Genomic DNA, 22,149 nt, shown 5'->3' with positions numbered 1-22,149 from the left:
TAAAATTACATCCAGCACAGAAAGTTTTCAAAGGGTTGAGAGGGATGGGAAGAAAAGCTCGTCTTTTGGGGAAAAAAAGGCACAGATGCTCAAAACTAAGCTGGAGCTTTCAAAATGATTAATTACAGCTACTTGATAAACCCAGCTCCCTGCACTAAGTGATCTAATATTAGTCATCTCTTGAAGGAAACAGATCTTGAAAATTTGTCTCAGCCAAAGTCAATATTGAATGCTTACGGGGAAAAGCTAATCCCCAAAGTAAATATGTAATTAAGCAGATTTTTCACAAGTGTAATTAAGTTGATCATTACAATACATTACTGCACCAGCTACAATAGCTGAGCACAAGGAGCCCAGCAGAGCCCAGCTCATGACACCAGCACACAGCCAGCCATGAGCTCATGGCATGGACAGTCACACCCTACACATTTCCCAGCAGCTGACACCAGATGCTCAGGGCAAAGCACAGGCTCAGGGTAACACGTGCTGCTAAAGAGGTTCAAGGCTCTTAAAGAGGGTCAGGAGGGCATGATGGCCACCGAGGCAGGACATGCTCCACAAAGTGATGGTTGCTCCCAGACCAGAGAGGAGAGACACACTGAAAAGCTACAGCTGCTGCCAGAGGAGCCATAAATACATCATGACAACAGCTAGTCCGGGTGGGGAACGTCTGCTGGACCAGCTGAGCTCTGATCTCAGAGCTGGACAAGCTCTGTGGAGCCTCTGTCCCCCACCCTGCTTCCCCCTCCCTGTACATCCCCAAAAACGGGATCATCTCCCAGATCTGGAGCATGACACTGCAGTGATGAGGTCCAGAGCATCCCCAGGCTCCATTCCTGCTCCTGTCCCCCTCCTGCTCATCAGGGCAAAGCCAAACACGAGCCACACAGACCTTTCCACCCCAAACACTGATCAGAGGAAGGTAGATCTGACCTATGAATTCCATACAAAAATCCAGTTTTTCACATAGAAGCACAGTTCAAGAAAAACCCCCTAAATCTAAGTAAAAGTCCCAGGGCGTAACTAGAATTGATTAAGCACACAGGAACAGCAAGCAAAAGCTCTGCTCTGATGGCCATACACTAATTTCTCATCTGAGCCCAGCAAGGGTATTTAAAACTCACTCCAGGAGGATCCCACTGCTGCTGGCTCTATGCAGAATGACAAAACAACATCCATCACACCACCCCCTGTCAAATTGTCTTTATAAAGTGGCATCCTTGCCATGGGGTAAATTGGCAGTGTTTTGGCTCACACACAGTTTCCAGTTGTCCTCTGACAATCTACAATTACTACAACAGTTCCATCATTTCCATTTCTATTTCTGTATTTCACTGACAAGCCATCTATGAAAAAACAGACCCAATCTATGGAGGGGGGGGATTCTATGCCATGCAGAAAGAAACAGGATGAAGAAACTCATTCTATTAAAGCAAAAAAAAGCAAATGCTGCATTGACACATTTTCACCTACCAGCTTAACTGCTCCATTTAGTTTTACCATCATGGGTAGGATACACTCTCACAAAAAAAAAGCATTTCTCCCCCAGAAGTGCTGCAATGGGACTTTTATCACTTGCAGCTCTGAAGTCTCCAGGGCAGCTGCACCAGCTCCCACCCACCCAAACCCACAATCCCAGGCAAGGCACTCCAGTAGCAATCCCTCCCTACTGCCTACAGAGGCACAGCGACTTTAGCTACACTTAAATTTCAGAGTATTTGGTTAAATACTCACCTTTCATCTGCATTTGCTATTCAACCTGCTCTTGATCACGTTTCTCAGAGTCCAGCACCCGTGCCAGGCTCCCCCCTTGCAGACATGCTCCCGTCTCACCCATCAATTCCAGACCTCACAACATCCCTTTAGTCATTCTGCAAAAGGGGAACAAGCTGCATCTGTCCCAGGCTGTGCACAGACCCAGTCACTGTTCCCATCCTGCCTTTAACAAAAGAATTGCACTTTTGTTCCCTAAGCAGAGCCCGTGCCACAGAAAAATAACTATTTCTGAACTCCACTGTGCTATTACTGCCTGCACCTGACTTCTCCTGCCAGTTCAGGCTGCCCTGGATTTTCTGCCCCACCCTCTGCCTTTTTGAATTTAAATCTCAAGTTTCATCCTGTGCAGATACCGCATTTCACAGGATATTCATTCAGTTTAGGTCCAGGGGATTAACTTACTTGAGAAGATAGAAATAAATTATAGCTCCATCTGGCTAATGAGTCACTCATAGCTTAGCCCCAGCACATGAGAAGCATGGCTTCTATAAATGCTTGGGTCTCAAAATGCACATAATCTTCAGGGATTTGTGCCTCTTTGAAAAACTAACATTAAAGAGGGGAAATACAGGTGCCAAGGTACCTTCTTTTAAATACTAAGCAGTTTAAGAGATACCACGTATGATTTAGCCAAGGCAACAGCTCCTTTAATTGGGATATTTTCCTGGGATTTTCTCAAGCTGGCAAGCAGACTCACATCCAACAGTCACTAGGAACACAGCAAGGAGTCTCAGAGCTGTATCTGGATTCAATAAATTCCTCAAACAGATAACATTATTTTTGTTCTCCCTAATCTGCACGCAGTTTGGAACACGCTCCATATCAGCCAGCTGCAAAGAGGATCCTCCTGAAAACAGCTTCACTCCCAAGCTCATCCTCCCCCAGAGCTCTTCCAGAGATGATGCCCAGCGACTTGGGCAACTAAACCCAGATCTGCCACAGGCAAGGCATGAAATTAAACAAGAAGTTCAGCCACTCCATGCCTATTCCACATTCATACAGCAAGAGCAACCAGCTCTGTGTGACTTGCTTGCATTACCTGACTAAAGCACTGCTGGGCTCAAGCTCTGGGAAGGGGGGCTGCCAGAAAAACCTCAGGGTAGTTCATTTAACATCAGTGTTGGTACTGCATATGGGAAAATTGCAGAATTACAGCTTAGGTTGATTTAGTTTTGGGTTTTTTAAGCAGCTCTGTGTGTTACTGAAAAAACAAGATGGGTTTTTCATGCCCCAAGACAAGATGTGATGTGATACAAAGAGCTGTTGGAGCAGGCAGGGATTTTAAGCCATCAAACTTGTTTGAGTTCTTTAACACCTGGCTAACTTCAGCAGGTGAGCCACACTGGGAAGGAAGGAGCCCCTGCAGTCCTCAGCATTCCCAAAAACACCCAGTGCAGAAAACACCAGCAAGGAGCTGACTGCACCCCAGCAGTTTTTTCACAGGAGAATTAAGGTATTGCACCTAAACCTGACATTAAGGTATTGCACCTGACACCTACATAAAGAAAAGGCACAGCTTCCAGTAAGATCACACACAATCTTCTCACAGGTCACTTTTAAAATGGCACAGTTTAAAGTCATGCATGAGGCACTCGGCTGCCAGAAAAGCTGAAGGTCTAAATGGACCTGTGAGTTTTGATCCCAGTGGCAAATCAGAAAATTACAGAAGCGAGTCATAGAATATCCTGAATTGGAAGTTGGACCCACAAGGATCAGAGTTCAGCTCCTGGTCCTGCACAGACATCCCAACAATCCCACCCTGTGCCAGGGAGTGTTGTCCAAACTCTCCTGGAGCTCTGGCAGCCTCAGAGCCATGCCCATTCCCTGGGGAGCCGGGGCAGTGCCCAGCACCCTCTGGGGGAAGAAAATTTCCTGATATCCAACCTAAACCTCCCCTGACACAGCTCCAGCCTTTCCCTCAGGTCCTGCTGCTGCTCAGGAAGAAGAGATCAACATCTGCCCCTCCACTTCCCCCTTGTGAGGAAGCTGCAGGCCAGGATCAAGTCTGTCCTCAGTTCATCCCCTCCAGGCTGAACAAGCCAGGTGACCTCAGGCACTCCTCTCATGGCTTCCCCTTCACCCTTCACCACTTCCATGGCCCTTGGGTACTCTCCAATACATTTCTAACCTTATATTGTGACATCCACATTACTCAGGGTAAAATTTAACTTACGTATTTGTATTCTTTTTAAAGAATATAGTTTTATATCTCTATTTCCATGCTCTATTTACACCAATCCTCCCAAACCCAAGACTGGGGGAGAAGCATAATAAACAGCATTTCAAGCTCTGAATTTTTCATTTTTTCAATACTTGCCCTGACAGCATGATTTGTGCAGCCACAGGAGAAAGCTGTAGACACTCAAAAACACCAACTGAGCCATTCAGGTGTTAAAACTACTCTTCCCAGGAAGGAGACCTGTTCAAGGGAAGCTCAACAGTGCTTGACACCCCCTCCAAGGTGCTGACAGCAAGTGCAGAGCAAAACTTGTCAATAAATCTTGCTCTCCACTTTATTTCACTGATACAATTAAGCCATTTGCAGAGCACAAGCTCAGTGCTTCAAATACCCTCTAGGTAAATATTTTCCATTCCAAACATGCCACTGTTTGTACCATCTGTTGGGCTCTGTCTGCTCTCAGTCGCTTGATGTTAGTTAACACAGACAAGCTCTTTATTAAATTCCAGAAAGAGTAGCTTTGCTTCAACAAAAGCCTTTACTTTCAGAGGGTTGTTTTTTTTTTTTTTTTTTTAATACAGCTTCAGAGCCAACACCTGCCAAAATGCAGCAGCGCCGAGAGGAAGCCGGGAGCGCAATACGGCTGCACCGCCTCGCCACCAGCACCAGCAGATGTCCTTGATCTTGTCCCAGTGCCGGCAGCAGAGAGCACCCAGGTACCTCCCACAAGAGTTTTCCACCACAGCCCGGCTGCTCGGGCAAGTTCCTACAAGATAAGGCAGGGCAGGGATTCACCAGGAGGCAGCTGACGCCCTGAAACCACCTGGGCTGGAGGATAAAGCCCAGAACTGGAATTAGCACCAGCGAAAGTGGAGCGAGCAACCGCGCGTTTAGCCGGGGATAAACGCACACAACACCTGCTGTGGGCACGGAGCGGGGAAAAGCACGCTCCACATTCCTCACACAGGTATCCCAAACTGCACAGAGCCTGGCACAGCAGTGCTTTTGAGGGTTTTAAAGTTCTTTTAGAAGTTTCTTATGTTTTCTAATGTTTACATGTTTTTACTGCAACGTTCTCACACTGTTCACATAAAACAATGATTGTTTTACATTCTTCTTTGCGAGTAGAGAGAATTCATGAAGCGTTTGTTTGGCCAGTGTGGTTGGAGAGGTGGTAATTTCACCCTCCAATCCACTGTCACTTTTGCTATTCTTTATATAGTGGAGTCAGAAAATAAAGCTTGCTTTTTTTAGTTCTTTTTCTTTCCTTTTACATCTAGCCTGCTTGTGTGAGTTATTTCATGTCATCGTGTGACACAGCAGCACCCCACTGGGCTCACCAAAGCATGGGCACAAATACACTGATATCAGCAATAGTGTGGCAGCAGGACCAGGGCAGGGATTGTCCCCAGTGCTGGGTGCTGCTGCAGCACCTTCAGTCACAGGGGCAGTTTTGGGCCCCTCATGAAAATAAAGATGTTGAGGAGCTGGAGCTTGTCCAGAAAAGGGAACAGAGCTGGGGAAGGGTTTGGAGCACCAGGGTTCTGCCTGGAGAAAAGGAGGTTCAGGGGGGACCTTCTCACTCTCCACAACTCCTGACAGGAGGGTGCAGCCAGGGGGGCTCAGGCTCTGCTCCCAGGGAACAGAGACAGGACAAGAGGAAACAGCCTCAAGTTGCACCAGAGGAGGTTTAGATTGGATATTAAGGAAAATTTCTTCATTGAAAGGGTGGTCAGGTACTGGCACAGGCTGCCAAGGGCAGGGGCGGAGTCCCCATCCCTGGAGGGATTTAAAAACCGTGTGGATGTGGCATTTGGGGACATGGGTTAGTGGTGGCAGTGGGAGGGGAATGGTTAGACTTGATTTTACAGGGCTCTTCCAACCTAAATGAGTCTATATTGCTCAGCACAGGAAAGTCCTAGGAAACCAAAACATTTCTTGCAGTATTTGTGAGGGGATGCCACTTGGGATAAAAGCCAGCGTGCATCAGGACCAGCAAAAAATGTCCTTGGCTCCACCAGACTCCAGAAACTGTGAGTTTCCCCTTTAAATCACTAGCAGCTAACACACCCCTATTATCTCCAGAGTCAGAAGATAACAAATTATCTTTACACAACCTTTTCCCGAAGTGCTTGTAAAGAATCAAAGGTTTCTTTCTTCCAGCAGGAATTACTCAGCAAGTCTGCATCTTCCCATCGCTACTTCCAAGGAGTCCCTGAGGCTCCCCCAGCTCCTTCCTTCACATATTCATGCACAGACACGCTCTGCCCACACCACCATGAACTATCTGAGAGGCATTTAAACACCCGAGCAGCCAGCTCAGGCTTTTGGGTAAGCATTTCCCCTTTCCCTGCTCTCCACGCAGGCAGGGAGCAGATCAGACATTTGCTCTTCAATCACCACCCGCTTCTGTGCACAGGGAACTGAGAAGTGATACTTCTCAAAATAGGAAGGCACAAAAAAAAAAAGATCACAGAATTTTCTCAAAATAATACTACAAATAAGAGCCAAATCTAGCAGACTTATGGCCAAAGCTGAGCTTAGGTTCCCTGTCTGAGCAGCAGTTCCATCTGTCGTGCAGTTTTTGAGCATCAAGGGATCTCCTGCAACATGAGCCCATCCAAAAGCACAAACCTGGTAAGACTCGAGCCAGGACTCTTGGGTCAGACAGGCAAAAGCATTAAACACACACAACCACACCTGAAATCTGCTTCTGCCCAGCACCTGGATAGAAGGGAGGGACCAGGCCACACCTGGTTTTATTCTAATTAGCTGTCTGGGAAGTTCTCAGGGTTTGTACAATCCAGGTTGCTGTGACACTCCACAGCAGCTCAGCTTTACCACACACAAAAGCCATTTACACTGCTTTAAAGTGCTGTGCACCTCAACAAAGGCCTTAAGACAGCTGTTGTGGTCTAGTGTATAAATAGACATTCACAAGATAATCTTCACCTTGCACCCACAGAAAGCCTCAGGGAGCAGCTACCAGCCCCTAAAAAGCCAGGGCAGGTACAATCCAGGTCTGAGCCCAGCTGGGTTTGCTCACTCTAACACAGCTTAATCCCTTTCTGACACAGGAAGAAGTTGCATTACTGTAAGTGTGTTCATTCTGCACCTACCCCTGTCATGCTTTATTACTTTAACTCAATTAAAACAGGGTCTGAAGCACCCATGGGAATGATGCACTTGACCACCCCCTGGTCATAAATGAGGCAGAGCCCCAAATTCCAAGTAAAACAAAAACAAAAAAAATTTTAAGGTCATCTTCTGAGAAATTTAGGACTGCTACATCCCTTTCATCTCCTTACATCCATTTCCAAGTGTGGAAGGAAATTCTTGGCTGTGAGGGTGGTGAGGCCCCTGGCACAGGTTACCCAGAGAAGCTGTGGCTGCCCCATTCCTGAAGTGTTCAAATACAGTTTGGATGGGGCTTAGAGCAGCCTGGTCTAGTGCAAGGTGTCCCTGCCCATGGCATGGGGTGGAAATCAGATGGCTTTGAAGGTCCCTTCCAAACCCAAATCATTCCATGATTCTGTAACAGAGGAAAGCAGGTATGAGCAGTAGCTTCTCAGTACTCAAATTCCTCTCATACCTTCATAGCAATCTGCAAAGAGAAAACAGCTGGAATTAAACATTTTCCCCTTCCCAGTGTATACAGCAAATATAACTATATAAATATAGATTCCTGTATTATGAATTCTTGTTAATATTTTTAAAAATAATTGTAAAAGAAGAGGAGACAGAAACAAAAGAAGCAAAGGCCTTTGGTCCAGCTTTTTCTTTTTTTTTTTTCCTTAGCAGATTCTGTGAAAGTATGAATGGAATCTGAGTACTGGGAGGCTAATGCTCATTCAAAAAAACAACCCAGATTTTTATACACAAGAGCTGCAAAGAGTCAAGGAAAAAACTCGAGTGTATTACCTGCCTGTGCATCCCAGGAGAGGTAAAATCCTCTTCCTGCACATCCCCAGGAGCAGAGTTTTCCCTCCCCAGGCAGGCACAAGCTGTGCTCCCTCTGAATTCAGGGCAGAGCAGCCGCCCTCGGCGCCACAGCGACAGGAAAACCACGAGAGATTGCTAAAGAGGATGGCATGTTGTTTATGGGTTGTGTTTCTAAAGTTTGGACATGACTGAGAAGAGATCAGTCTTAATTCATTGCTCGGTTCTCCAGATTTCTACTCAACTTTGCCCTTAACTATACTCACCAGGTAACTTTTTAGCTTATTCACTGGAATTCCTCCACACACACAAGGAAGTTTTAAACCTACCACTTGCTCTGCAGCTCTCCAGAACACCTGGTGCTAAAGCTTTTCTCCCCAATTTCTCACTAAGGCAGTCACAGCAACGGAGAAGCAAAAAATATCCAGCCTTCAAGGGCAAGCAAGTAGCTCAGGGCAACTTTAGCAGGTCCCTGGAAGTTGGATTTATTAACCTTTGTACTCCCACACCTCGAGGGTGCAGAGGCTGCCAGAACTACCCCAAACATGCACAGCCCAACAGTGTCACACTGCTGCTTTCACCACCTTTCCACCCACACTGAATGAGGTCTCACAGGAGCTCAGGGAAGGAGGAATGTGTGCACCGAGGTGATGGCATAGGAGGGAGACAGGAAACCTCAAAATAAATGAATTTGGAAAATTTCCTATAGCAATGTATCACCAAAGGTCTTCCTGCAAGAATATATTAAATTCATCTAAGAATATTAATCTTGTTCATATTAGAGTTTCTTTCCACTATAAAAATAAATCACACAAAGATATTCTTAGTCTGAACACCATAAAAGTGACTTTATCCAGACTTATTTTTGAATGTATATTGAAGGGATAAGAACAGAATTCTTCTGCCAACAAAGACAGGTATTAACCTAATAGAATCTATTTAGCTTCAGACTTCTTAACCAGACAAGATTTTACTCAAGTGTGCACGCACTGTCCTTTACCCTGTTGCGAAAGGAACAAAAGAAGAGGAAATGACTAATCAAAGCAGCAGCACATTAATATATTTTGGTATGTGGAAAGGGAAAATTGTAGCTGGTATTTTTAACATTCCCAACAGGAGAATGCAGGGCCGTGCATAGACCAGCAGCCACGGAGGCTCAGCAGCTCCCAGGAGGGGAAAATAAAAAAAAAAAAAAACAAAAAAAGAGGAAAAAAAAAACCAAGTGAAGTTGTGTCCCAAAGAGGAGTTCTGTATTTTCCATTTTTCAGCATGAGCTCTGCTGGAATGAGAGCCTGGACAGGAGGCACAGCTGGGGTCAGCTGAGTGATAACAGGTGCACTTTGCCTGAACGGTAGGGAAAGCCCAGCCTGGGGAGGTGCCCTGGAGGGAAAAGGTGAGAGTTTCTTGGAGCACTGCCACCAGCAAACACTCCTATAAATCCCATTGCCAGCCTGCTCTGCTGGGTGCCCTCATCCACAAGCTGATAAGAAATAGGGCAAGAAAAATGTCCCAGGTAACCTCCAGCAAGCCACAGCTCACCCATGTGCCACCCATCCCACACCATCCCAAGCTTATTCCCCCTCAAAGCTCTCCATTCCCTGCAGGAGCAAAGCACAGCACCTTCATTCACATCTTTCCTTGCAATTATTTTGTCACTGAACCCACACGAGCCAAGCCACTGATGTCCCAGTTCAACTGGATTTAACAACTGGGTTTTAATCCCACGTTCCCCCCCTCCATGGGAAGTTCTTTGGGGCAGCCACAGTGACAGGCTTGCTCAGAGCAACACTACTGTGATAAACCCAAAATTAGAGCTTCTAAACCCCTTCCCAAAAGGGATCAAAACCAATCAATCCAGCAACAGCCCAGCATGGTCATTTGTGCACTGGGATGGCACAGCACAAAAGCTTTGCTCGTTCAGGAAGAGGAGCTGGACTGTTGCCTGTCTGTCCAGCTCCAATTGTTCCCACACTTCATAATTAAGGGCTACAATTCACCCTTTTTCCAATGCCAAACCCCAAAAGGCTCCTCACAAAACCATTCTCAATACTAAATGGGAAGCGACTGTAATTGTTCAGATTCCCTCCCCTTGCTCCAACACTGCTGGATGCAAAGGGACACACAGAAACTAATATTTAATGTTCTTGCAGACAGATTTGTGCTCAGCCACGCTGTAACACAGCCACAAGCCTGAAGCTTAAGCAGGTCTTTACTGTGGTATCACAAAATGACAGCCCCAGTCATTCCAGCAACAAGATTTTCCCATTATTTCTGTTCAGTGTGCTGTTCCACACAGCTATACAAAGAGGTTGGACTACTGACAAAAAAGAAAAAAAAGCTTAGTTAACCTCTCAGTGACTCGACAATCCCATTGTTGCACAGCAATGGACAAAAGGAGAAGCCAGCAGCAGACAGATGCTCTCAGCTATCTGAATTCCTAGAGGAAAATGAAATTGAGCTGTGCTGGGAACAGGCTGCAAGGCAGAGGAGAGTTGTTAGCTCAGAGGGAAATCAAAATTTCAGTGATTGTGAATTATATCAGATCTAGATGCTTTCATGTGGTTTCTTCTAACTACCTGGAGTCTCAAGACATTATTTATTGCACACATTATGTCTAAGCAGTTGAGTGATTTCAGTTGTCTCTAAAGAGAAAACTACTGTCAATGCGGCACAGATGTAGCTAAATGTGAGCATCAGAAGGCAGCAAGTGAAACAAGATTGCTGTACCTTATCATCAGACTGAGTCTTGATAATCCTTCAGCTGCAAACAGAGAGGAATCAACAGGGAGGATCTTTCTTTGTCACCAAACAGTACAATAAGAGAATGGGGGGGGAAAGGTATCCACCAGTTGAACAACAAAGTTCACAGAGTGATAATAAATTTTCGAATGTGCCAAGAGTTTAGAAGTCAGGGGTATGCAGTTAGTTCCTCAACCCCAAGATTTTAAAAGGGCAGCTTCAGTTTAGGTTGGGTGACTGGAGGAACAGAGACTAAACACAGAGAAGTTAAAGTTCCTGTAAGCTGACAGAGGCATCATAAATGAAATTATCACCAACATGCACAACTACCAAACTAGAATTTAGGGAGTACTACGAGGCTGGAATTGCCTCCTCTTCAGCCCACACAGCCTGCTAAGCACTGCATCAGCAGGTCTATTTTTACTTTTAATACTCCACACCACAGTCTGGGTCAGAAAGACATGAAAACACTGGAAAATCCAAACAGCCAGGCTTGAGCAGGCATTACTTGCTACCCTCCCTTCCTCTGTGCAGGAACAGCTCTGCTGCCCTGAACTGCACCCAAGGAACAGGACCCTGCCCAGCTTCCTCTGCTCCCACCTTGCAGGGAGGGGCTGAAGCCAGAGGACAATGCTGGCGTGGGAACAAATGGGCAGCAATGGGCCATGGCTGCATTTTGGCTGCAAGTTGGGAAAACGCTCTCAGTCCTCAATCCAAGACGGTGCTCAGTGCTGTAATGGTCAATCTGCAGCCTCTGCAGAGCCCTGCAGAGCAGGGGCACTGTGTTTTATTTCACTCTTTTGCTGGTAGCAATCAATGAATTTTAATCCATAGTCACATTAGGAATGACATCTCCAAAGAGGGCAGGATTTTATTTCAACTGTGCATTAAATTTAAAATCATTTACCAGATTAAAGCATTGTTCACACTCTGCTTACAAACTCCCTGAACACAGAGAATGTTTAGAGGTATGCTCAGGACTGAACTTGGACCACAGAAGGTCCTGCTGGTGATATAGCTTTGTACAGCACTGATATTTTGACTTTCTGCTCCAGCAGAAATTTGCACCAGCTGAAGGCTGAACAAACTTCCACAGCAGATATGACTTAGTTTGACTGCTCCATAGCAAAGCTGTCCTTCAACATTTATCCTAAAGCACATTATCATGCAGGCATAAAGACAGTACTTCTATATCCAAGCCAGATCCCTGACTTTGTAGAATGTGGTGCTGTTAATATTGCTAGAAACAAAGTTTCAAAATGGTTTAGGAACAAAAGAGGCTTTAGAAGCAATCCCTGCAGCACTGGCACCATACAAGTCACACCAGTGTATTTCAAAGTATAAATTGCATCATGAGCTGGAACTTCTAACTCTTATCTAAAAGCACAACATGAAGTTTTAGAAATTGCTGCTGAACTGTGGTCATTTCCCTGCTGAGGCAGGTGAAGTGTTAAGGCCTTTCTCTGCTCTCCTTTGAGTCACTGCACGAATCTCATTTATCAAGGGCAGCACTAAGAGTTCACCTCATCATCCACCCAAAACACCTCCTGCACTACAACAAGAATTTCACTGGACACAGCTCCGTTGAGATGCCATCCTTTCAGCTTCCACAACAAGGAGATGAGCTCCTGAACAGAACAAGGCTTCTTTTCACCTTGTTAACCTCTCTGTGCTTCATGGACCAGTCTGCTGAAGGCACTCACAGCTGAAGAAATGATACACAGCTGGTGTCACCATCCACATCCTTTAGGCTCCAGCAGGCAGCTTAAGAAGGTCAGATGTTCTCAGGAATCAGTGCAGTGTTTCAGCAGACCCCAAGGCAATATTTGCCTCTTAAAACACCCAGAGGAGGGGACCAGACTCCCCTCCAGCAGCAGGGAAAAGGCTCCAGCTCCTCCTCCACAGACTTGCTTAATGCTTGAATCACACCTGAGCCACACAGTGAAGGAGCTTTCTTTTACCACCTTCCTCATGCAGCTGCTGATGCCCCAGGTGAGTGATGCTGAGGGTTGCTAATGTTCCTCTGAGCAGCAGCAGCCCAGGGGATGCTGCAACCCTCCCTACTGGTCCCAGTTCCACAGTCCAGTTCACTGCATAACTCCACACACAGTGCAGTTTTGAGAGCTGGGCAACACCACACGAGAACTCTGCAAAAGGCGTGTTCAAAGCCCATCTCTAAAGTTTTCCTGGTTCTTTCCACTTGTGACCAAAAGGACCAAATCTGCAGGAGTCTCCTGAAGAAACTGGAAACAGTGAGATGCATATTTGAAGAGTTTTTGAGTTCAAGTCAAGAACCCAACACCCCAGAGTACTGCCCCCAAAACGGCCTCCTAACACAAGCACACACACCCGCCCCAACGTGCTCGGCACTGAGCTGAACTCAAGAACATGCCAGGTTGTTAAAAAGGCCTAAAAATGCTCAGCAACAGAAATGCAGAGTAATTGAGGTCATTTCTCTCACGCTTCTCTGGGTTCTCACTCCCTTTGCTTTGCTGTCCCACAATCTGCTCCTCCTTTGGTGTGCAAGAATTGAACAAACACTTGGTTGCAACCACACAGATCTAAACCTATGTGCCTCCAACTTAAGTTACATCTCAAACTATCACTCCAGTAGCCTGTAATGCCAAGCAGGGATTAAAAAATCTACTTAGAAATAGGTACACCAAACCTGAAGCCAAAAAATTCTTCTTTTGGCACACAAACAGCATAGGAAAAGAGGCAGAAACTTGGAGGTGGAGGGTGGGGGAGCCAAAAAGGGCAGGATTGTAATGGAAACATCTGATCAAGAATTTTCACAAGCCTTTAAAACTTCTGAAACTCAACCCCTTCACCAGCACTTCTCACATGCCTCAGACTGCAGACCATGTTATGCAAGTTCTAATTGTGCCTCCACAGCCCTCCCTCCCACCCACGGGCTCTGCACCTCAGCGAATCCCTGTGTGGAAGTACACTGAGGCAGAGAAGAACCCTCCCACACCTGGCCTGGGGTGCTGCCACCTGTGCAACAAAAGCCTGGCCTTGTTGGGCATCTTGAACAAGGCTCTAACCCCTTAAAAGTTGCTAAAAACCTTCTGGCTTTACACACACAAACCAAGCTGTAAAAAGGTTCACTAAATTTAGCACGCAACCCAATCCTAGTGGTGGTGCAGCACAGGCTGAAGATATGGAAGTGACCTTAGGTGAAGGTAACAAGGAAAAACTGTCAGTACTCCCATTGAGCAGCTGTGGGAAAGCCCAGAGAACCCAATAAAATCCTAACAAAACCTCCATAGCAGCTTGGTGGTTTCCAAGGCTTTGAGATACCACCTCCACCTCTCTTCTGGACAGTGCTGCTCATTGTCCACGCTGGGGACAGGGTTGGGAGGAACCTTCTCAGCACAATTCTCCATGAGCTTGGAAAAGTAAAGCTTGATGGAGCTCCACCACCACTGCTGTAAACACAAAACCAGGGAGCATGAAGAGAAAAAGCAGCTCAGTCCTTTGTCCTTCCATCATAGCTGGAGCCACATGTGCTGCCAGCAGGTGTTGAACCAAGCAAAGGTCAGCAGGTGTGACAGGAGATACAGCATTGACCTGTAAATTCCATTTTCTGCCAGTTCCCAGCACCACACCCCCTGAGAAATGCAGACACTGCCTGCTCCAAGGACAGGACAGAGTCTCCCTGGAGAACAGCAAGCTAAAGGAGGCAAAAGAGTTCCCACCTAGTCTTGGGGGAAAGGGCCCTTCCTGGCACAGCACCCTAAACCCCAATCACTTTCCAGATCTGCAAATGCCCTGTAAAAGCTCCAGTGGCTATGAGCTGCTGTAGCCATGGTGATGCTCTCAGGTATGCCTGGAGCTGAAGCAGAGAGGAGCAGCAGAGATGCTACAACTGGTTCATGTACCTGGTTTTAGGTCCTCACACAGAATTAAAGGTAATGCCTATGGGAAAGCCAAGCTGGGATGTCTACTTGCAACATTAGGTGATGACTTAGAGGGCAAAGCAGCACTAAACACCAAGGCAGCCTTTCAAACCAGTTTGGGAGGCAAGAAGCAACATCACTAATCCTAACCCTGGCCCCCCACCCACACCAGAGAAGAGACCCTAAAGAAAGGGGCACATGGGAACAGTCCTGGTTGCTGCAGGAAAGCAGTTTCATATCCTATCACAGAATAGTTTGGGTTGGAAGGGAGCTTAAACATCATCACATTCCAACCCCCCTGCCATGGAGCAACCCTCCCAGCTTCTTCCAAGCCCTGTCCAACCTGGCCTGGAACACTTCCAGGGATCCAGGGACAGCCATAGCTGCTCTGGGCACCCTGTGCCAGGGCTTCACCACCCTTACAGGGAACAATTCCTTCCTAATAACTAATCTAAATATCTCCTCTCTTTGTTTAAATCCATTCCCCCTTGAGCTGCCACTATCTGACAATGCAGCTCACCCACCAGCTGCTGCCAGGGGTTCAAGTCACAGATGGGACCAAGAAAAAGGCACCACCAGCTGCTCTGCTGGTGACCTCCTGGCATCTTCAGCTGCAGGTGCTTGACCTGTGCTTTCCCTTCTGTAAAATGAGCAGGTAAGTGCCATGCCAGAGCCTGGCAGCAGCACAGGGCAGGTGCCTGATGGAGAAACACCCATGTGAGCCAAATGCCAGACATCAGCTTGAACACTCCTGCCACGTAGCACTTCTCACCCAAGGCCTGGGAACCATTCACTTCCTCCAATAAATTGGACTTTTTAATTTGTTGTCAGCAAGTGTAGACTTTCCAACTTAAAACCCCACAGCAAACTGGCTGGGAAAGAAAAGCCATCATGGCCAGTGGTCAGATCAAACCAGTAATAATGAAATTAGGAGCAGACTGATATTATGGGCTCTCTTATGAGTCAGTCATGATCCAGTCCAATCCTGGCGAGTTCCCTGAAGAGCTGCACCTTGTGCAATAGCTTAGTCATCATCTTCCTTGACAGCTTCGCACTTACAAACAGATTTTGAGTCCACTCACATTTTCCCATGAATATTTTCCCCTCTGCCCTACTACAGGCAGGACAGAGCAGAGTGGTACCAGCTAGGAGTGGGCAGCTTGTCCCTTGCAGGGGAGGAGATAAAGCTTTTATCTCCCAGACTCAACAACTTCCTTCCTGTGTGGTAGCAGGTGGACAAAAGACACCTTTTCACACCACAGAAAGGAACGAGATGTACTATAATTTGTCACAACCCTGAAATAAAATACCCTGCTTACCGATTTCAGGCCATACGGGAGAGTGTAAAACAGAATTGAGCCAGCATTTCTTCTACAAGGAACTTGCAGGGTGGGATTTGGAAGCCAAAGAAGGAGCCCAAAATAACTCGGGTTGAGTTTATATTGCTCTGGCAGCTAAGCAAAAGTTGATAACACTGGACTGAGGCACTTCCCCTCTGCAGGTTGAGAGCTGGATTGTTTTTGGAAGCACCATGAATCACGGGCATAAATATACCAGGCTTTAAGAGCCTTTGACACCCACATAATTCTGAACTCCAGCTTGATTTTCCCTGGGTCATTCAACACATGCTCGGCAAGCTGGACACCAGGCAGGCAGGCTGAGAAGGTCACCAATTAATAGGTGCAATCCCAAAATCAGAACTTTTGTGTTTTGCTGGATAACATCAACACACCTCTTCTGAGAGAAAGAGCCTTCCCTGATGCTCCTCCATTAGTCATTCAACTGCAACTTAAAGGAAAACAGGAGTTTTGCTCTATTTCCTCAACTTCACAGCATAAAAGGGTTTTAAAGATGCTTCCTGCAGCAGGGGAGCTGTGATGCAGCAGCTCCAGCAGAGCAGTGATTTGCAGGATTGCCTGGCTGTGAGCAGATCCAGACAAGGAAGCCAGGCAGAGGGATCAGCCAGAAGGAAGAGTGTCCAATGGAAAAAGAAAAAAAAAAAAAAAATCCTGCAAGAAGAGCTGTTCCCTGTATTTCACTGCACACCTGAGAGCAAAGAGGTGTAAATGCAAGCAGAGGACAACACTATTTATAATAAGGAGTAGCTTGTTCACACGACTGATTTACAGACACTTTCTCCGAGTTACAATGCAGCCCCAGTGATGCACAAGCAAAGATGAGCTTTCATCTGAAACAGAAAAAATGCTATTCCTCTTAATAAATCTTCCTGGGAAGAAAAGGGGAAGAAACTACTTTTACTTCTCTTCAGTAACAGCAATTTAGAGCTGGGGATTTTGGTAAGCAGGGTGGTCACAAAGCACAAACAAAACCAGAGCATTGCAGAAAAGGAGGAGAGCTGCAAAGAAATAACTCTTGATTGCCCCACAAACCTTACAGCTCCTGCCCCCCTCCTCTCCCTCCCACCCCACACTCATTCCACAGCAAAACTCAAGGCTTGAAGCACCCAAACTACTTCTCTGCACCACATAGTGGCAAGGAGATAATGTTCTTTATTTGTGTTAGCACAGTTAGAGATTGTTTCCAGTTTTCATGTAACGGATACCATTCTTCTTTATCCCTGTTTTTTACAGTATCTAAGAGATTAAAAAAAAAAAAAAAACCAACTCACTTCTAGTTAAATTGGAAGCATTAAAAAGGATCATGAGATTTGCATTCTTTAGCACCTCAGATTATTAGAGTTTCCACTGCCATGACTTCCCCTTCCAACTCCACACCCAAGCTTCAATTAAAGAATCTTCGTATTTGGGTGGACTTTGGTATTTCTTATACCAAGACACTGGAGCATCCAGGCTGACAAGATGGCCAAGGCAGCAGAACTTATGCACTCCCAGGAGATCTCTGTTTAATTTTGCTTTATGGAGAGATCCTGCACCAGGCCTGCCCCTCTGCCCAGGACCTATATTTAGGGACTGAGCTGACCCGACAGTGCCCCCGTAAGCTCATTTATCGAGATTCACTTATTCATTCTAATATAATCTAATTAGATGCAGCAGTCCTGTACACAGGCATGGCAGTGACCAGGAGAGGATGAGTTCAAACACAGGGAACCCAGCCCAGGTGCTACTTAGTCCTCACAGAGAGGGGGAAAAAAAACCCTTGCAGAGGAATGGCAGGAATTACAGATGTCTGGGCACTATCTCAGAGCAGCACCTGGATCCACTCTGCTTCTTCCATCCACCAGGTAAAAAACAATTCCTCAGCTGGAAGCAGCAGAGTCCAGATCAATGCACGGTGCTTAGCCACGAAAGGGCTGCTGCTCCTGCTCTGAAATCACTGGAAATGGGGGCAAAAATAAAAAAAGCAGGAATCAGTCTTTAAGGCAGTGCTCACGCCAACAGGCACAGATGTGTTCCCAAACTGCAGACCACAGGCATCAGCCTGGAAAAAGTGCCAAAGAGCCCACATTGTAAGAAAATACTTTAAAGGCTCCATTCTGGCAAGAAATAGGAAGTTTTCAAAGCTCCCAAGTACCCTCTCTCCTGCCACCAGCTGTAGTTCAGGCATGCGAACAGGAAGAAGCTTTTACATTTCTAAAAAAATAAATAAATACTTCTTTTTTTTTTTTTTTTTTTTTTAAAGTCCCCATGTGTTTTATTTGCTTGGACATCTTGTATAACGATGAGAGGAGAAGCAGATTCCTAGGAGTCATGGGCTGGTAATTCTCCAATTTATCATCTCCATAGTTTATGCACAGTCATTAACAAGAAATGATTTGTCTGGGACAGATTTAGCCCAGCAACTCCCTGTCTCATTAGCCTGAAACAATCACCCGAGGAATGTCAAAAAGTTTGTGAGCTTAGTGCAGCAATCAGTCCCCTCCAAAATATTCCTACTTTTAAAAATAGCCCAATCCTGCTGCTTTGCCAATGCAGAGCAGGAAGTTTAAGAGCTAAACACAGATGCATAAAATTCCCTTTATATTAAAAAGGTTCTGATGGGTAAAGGCAAAAGGTTGTCACTGACAAGGAAATCCTGAGAATATCAATAAGACAACAACTCAAGGAGACTTAAAGACTTTGACTTGTTTAACCAATGAAAACAAGGGGTCAGGAGGGGATCCAACTGCTCTAATTACATCAGGGAGGGAAAACAATCATTTAAACCAAATGGAAACACTAGAACCAAAAACAAATTACACCAACAGGCCAAGAGCACTGTGTGGATGGAAATTCAGCAACTGCTTGAGAATTCAAGGAGGTTCTCCAACAGCTCTCCTGTGGAGATGGAGAAAGAATAAACCGATCAAGTTTCACTTTGGAAGCAGTTGTGTTATGAAAGGCATCCACAGCGTGGATGGGTGCTAAAAACAGGGAAACTAAACTTGATTTGGGTTGCTGGCACAGCTTTTGGAGTGAAGAGCAGGATGAAGAATTACCTCCTCCTGCCACTCTGCCTTCTGCTTCCTCCCCATCCCTGTGCAGGACAGCACAGGATATACTCAGGCAGGACATTCACACTATTTACTCAGGCACGTCACTGGGGCATGACCAGGGAACTAAACTTGGGAGCTGAAGCCTCACAAAGTCAATGGTGAGAGGTGGGTGCCTTGGCAGCAGCACAGGGAGGGATTAGGAGCAACCAAGTTTGATGCTTAAAATAAAACACATGTCCTGTCTCCTGTGTCCTCACACTTTAGGGTCTTGGGTGTAGCTTAAACACAGTCCCAGCCATCACCTCTGAAATTCACAGGGAATTCCAGGTCCTAAGGGATTTTTTTACCCCTAGGTTTACAGCACCCAGGGTCAAGAATGATTAGACATTTCCAAGCCATAACCACCAAACCTCCAGCAGCAAAAGCAGATGACGCAAATGAAAGCTGTTACAGAGCTAACCAAGCAACGCCACAGCTTTACACAGGCTTGAGTAAGTCCTTCCCTTTTCTTCAAGGAGTTTCAGAAACAAAGTAGTCATCAGGTCTGTGACAGGGGATAAAGGATAAAATCAAAATCTCACTGTGTCCTTCAGATCCTACTGCTGCTATTTCTGAGAGCAGAAAGCATCTTCCTGAGAGCAGCTAGAAAAGGGAGGGTGGTAAGAAAAAAAAACCTACCAAAAAAGGTATTTGGTAATAACTCTACCAGAGAATTAGTGTTTCTTTCCAATCCCCAACCTTTCACTGCTGCAGTTACACACAAAAGTTATTTTAATCACAGTATGCAGAAAGCAGCATCAGCATATGAGGCAAGAGAAAAAATATGTGGTAAAGCGAGTTGCATGGCCTGTTCGCGGGCAGAAACTACAGCGCAGTTACAGGCAAGAGGTCCACTAGGCAGAGAAACACTTCCAGCCCAAGCCGAAGAGGAGGGTGATAGTGATCCACAGAGAGAAAAGGCAATGAAAAACATCTGAAAGGAGCTGGAACATAGGAACTGAATCCCTTCTCAACTTTTGCAGCAAGCAGTTCGGACTGCCCAGCGAGAGATTTTTGCCTTGTCATAGGTAAAGAGATGTTAAATAGAAGAGTCATGTCAACTAAATGCCATCTAGGTTGGTGGACAGAGGCAGCAACAGAAACACTAAAGGAACATGGGGGAAAAAAGAGAGAATTTTAAACAGAAAAGAGCTACAGCAGGGTTATCAGCTCAGCTCCTGTGAGCTCCCTCTGCCACAAAGTGAAAAATTATCTTTGAGGTTTTCTAAGAGTGACCTCAAAATACACAGCACTGCCTTAGTGGGGATGTGGGGGGGAAAAGGTCATAAAATGACAAATCTAAAGCACACGGGTGGATGCACATCACTGGAGAGCAGAACTTGTCACTGTCTAATGCAGAAAAGAAGCTAAGCTACGTTATTCCTAATAGCCACCTACTCAATTAAAATACTTCATCAGCTGAAGGCAGCCGGGTACAAAAGGTGTAGCTTTCCCACCTTAACTCCTCGTTCCTTCTCCATAACTTGCAGGCTGGAAGAAGGGAGTCAGCCGTGAGTAGAGGAGAGGTGATAGGGGCAGCAACACCTCCAGGGTTAACAGAGCTGCACACAACCCCGTACCGGAGCTGTACCAAAGGGCACGGGCAACCTCAGAAATGAAACACCACTGACAACATCACCTACGAGGGTGGGGAAGCAGCATTTGCGAGCATCTGACACCAGCACGGGCACCCAAGGCGGCCCAGATCGCGGCAATGAAGCGCAACGCTCATTAAAGCTCCGACGGCCACCCGGGCGCTGCAGCAGCCGCCTCTCGCCAAAACCTCACCCGGGGCTCCCGACAGCCACGGGGAACGCTCCGAGATCCCACTTCGGCCGTCAGTGCTCGCCCAGCCGCCCCTCGGCGGGCGGTTTAACGCAGCAGCTCCGGGAGCACCGCGGACACGGCGTGCTTGCCCCGCTTCACCCGGCTCCGGGGAGATGCGCTCGGGAAGCACCGGAGCCCCCCCGAACCCCGCCGGCCCCACGGCAGCGGCCTCTCCCCGCCGTGGGGCCGCGCCCCGACCACCCCCCCCCCCCACACCCGGCCGGGCCGCAGCCCCGGGCCCGCCGCGGCCTGGGCCCGCCGCCCCTCGCCGGGAGGGCCCGGCCCCGCTGCGGCCCGCGGCGCTCCCCGGGCGGGACTCACCGAGACGGCGGCGGGCAGGACAGGGCAGGGCCGTGCCGGGCCGGGGCTGCGGGGACGGAGCGGGAGCGGCCGGTGCTGCGCGGCGCGGGCGGCAGGAAGGGGAGGAGGCGGCCCCGCACGTCCGCCGCGCCTGCGGCCGCCCCCCCGCGCGTTAAAGGCACCGGCACCGCCCCGGCCGGGAGCCCCCGGCCCTGCCCGGCACGGACCGCGGCCGCGGGGGAGCCCCGGGAGCGGGGAGCGCCCGCCCGGCTTCGCCACGTGTGTGGGTGCATCACCCGCAGCCCGCCCGTGCGCTGGGGGATCGCCCCCCGAGCTCCCCACGTGGGGATCCCTCACCTCGTCCTGAGGTTCGCCCCACCCAAAATCCCCCCACGCGGGGATCCCCGGGATTCACCCACCCAGACTCGCTCCCCAAGGATCCCTCACCGAGACTCCCCCCACGCGGGGATCCCCCAACCAGATTCTCCCCACGCAGGGATCACCCACCCAGACTCCCTCACAAGGGGATCCCCAAGGATCACCCAGCCAGGCTCCCCCCACACGCGGATCCCCAAAGATCACCCACCCAGGCTCCCCGCACACGCGGGGATCCCACCACCCCCAAGCTCCCCCATGCTGCAATCCCTCTCCTGTTCCTGAGGATCTACCTAGACTTCCACCAGGCAGGGATCCCCAGGGACCACCCACCACGAGCTCCCCCAGACTGGGATGCCCAGGGATGTCCCCACCATACCCCACCCACGGACGGGGATCCCCCACCCAGACCTCCCGCAGGTAGGGATCCTCCCATCCAGGTTTCCCACACGCAGGGAACACAGGTCCATCCACGCAAACCCCACCCAAGCGTGGGAATCACCTCTGGCACGCAGGTCTCCCCAGGGATCTCCCCACCCATGTGTGCGGACCATTCTCCCCAGACCTGCCCGGTGCAGGGATCCCACTGCCCGGACTCAGCGGGCACAGGGATCGCCCATCCAGCCCCCCAGTTCCAGCCAGTTCCCACCATTCCCTCTCCACCTTCTTTCCCGAAGCTG

At 47.9% G+C, this 22,149-nt stretch overlaps 2 protein-coding genes across 17 annotated transcripts in view; one reads left to right on the top strand and one right to left on the bottom strand.

Annotated features, from left to right (window-relative positions):
• Positions 1-22,149, bottom strand: part of KTN1 (kinectin 1) — a 78,665-nt gene that overhangs the window by 56,109 nt on the left and 407 nt on the right. Inside the window, exon 1 of one of the 16 annotated variants that reach the window (XM_053980619.1) lies at positions 21,116-21,199. The exons of 14 other annotated variants lie outside the window; for them this stretch is intronic. The gene's annotated coding sequence lies outside the window, so the exon portion shown is untranslated. Of the gene's footprint in view, positions 1-20,755; positions 20,808-21,115; positions 21,200-22,149 lie in introns of those variants that run through there. One more of the 16 variants, XM_053980620.1, reaches the window with a different exon arrangement.
• LOC128808471 (translation initiation factor IF-2-like) lies at positions 12,548-21,754 on the top strand. Its single transcript, XM_053979623.1, has 2 exons — positions 12,548-12,625; positions 20,564-21,754. The coding sequence occupies exons 1-2, from the start codon at positions 12,548-12,550 to the stop codon at positions 21,752-21,754; spliced, it is 1,269 nt and encodes a 422-aa protein (XP_053835598.1).

This window comes from Vidua macroura, chromosome 6 (genome assembly GCF_024509145.1).
Source record: "Vidua macroura isolate BioBank_ID:100142 chromosome 6, ASM2450914v1, whole genome shotgun sequence".
NCBI classification, from domain to species: Eukaryota; Metazoa; Chordata; class Aves; order Passeriformes; family Viduidae; genus Vidua; species Vidua macroura.
This window is presented reverse-complemented; position numbering and strand designations above follow the sequence as displayed.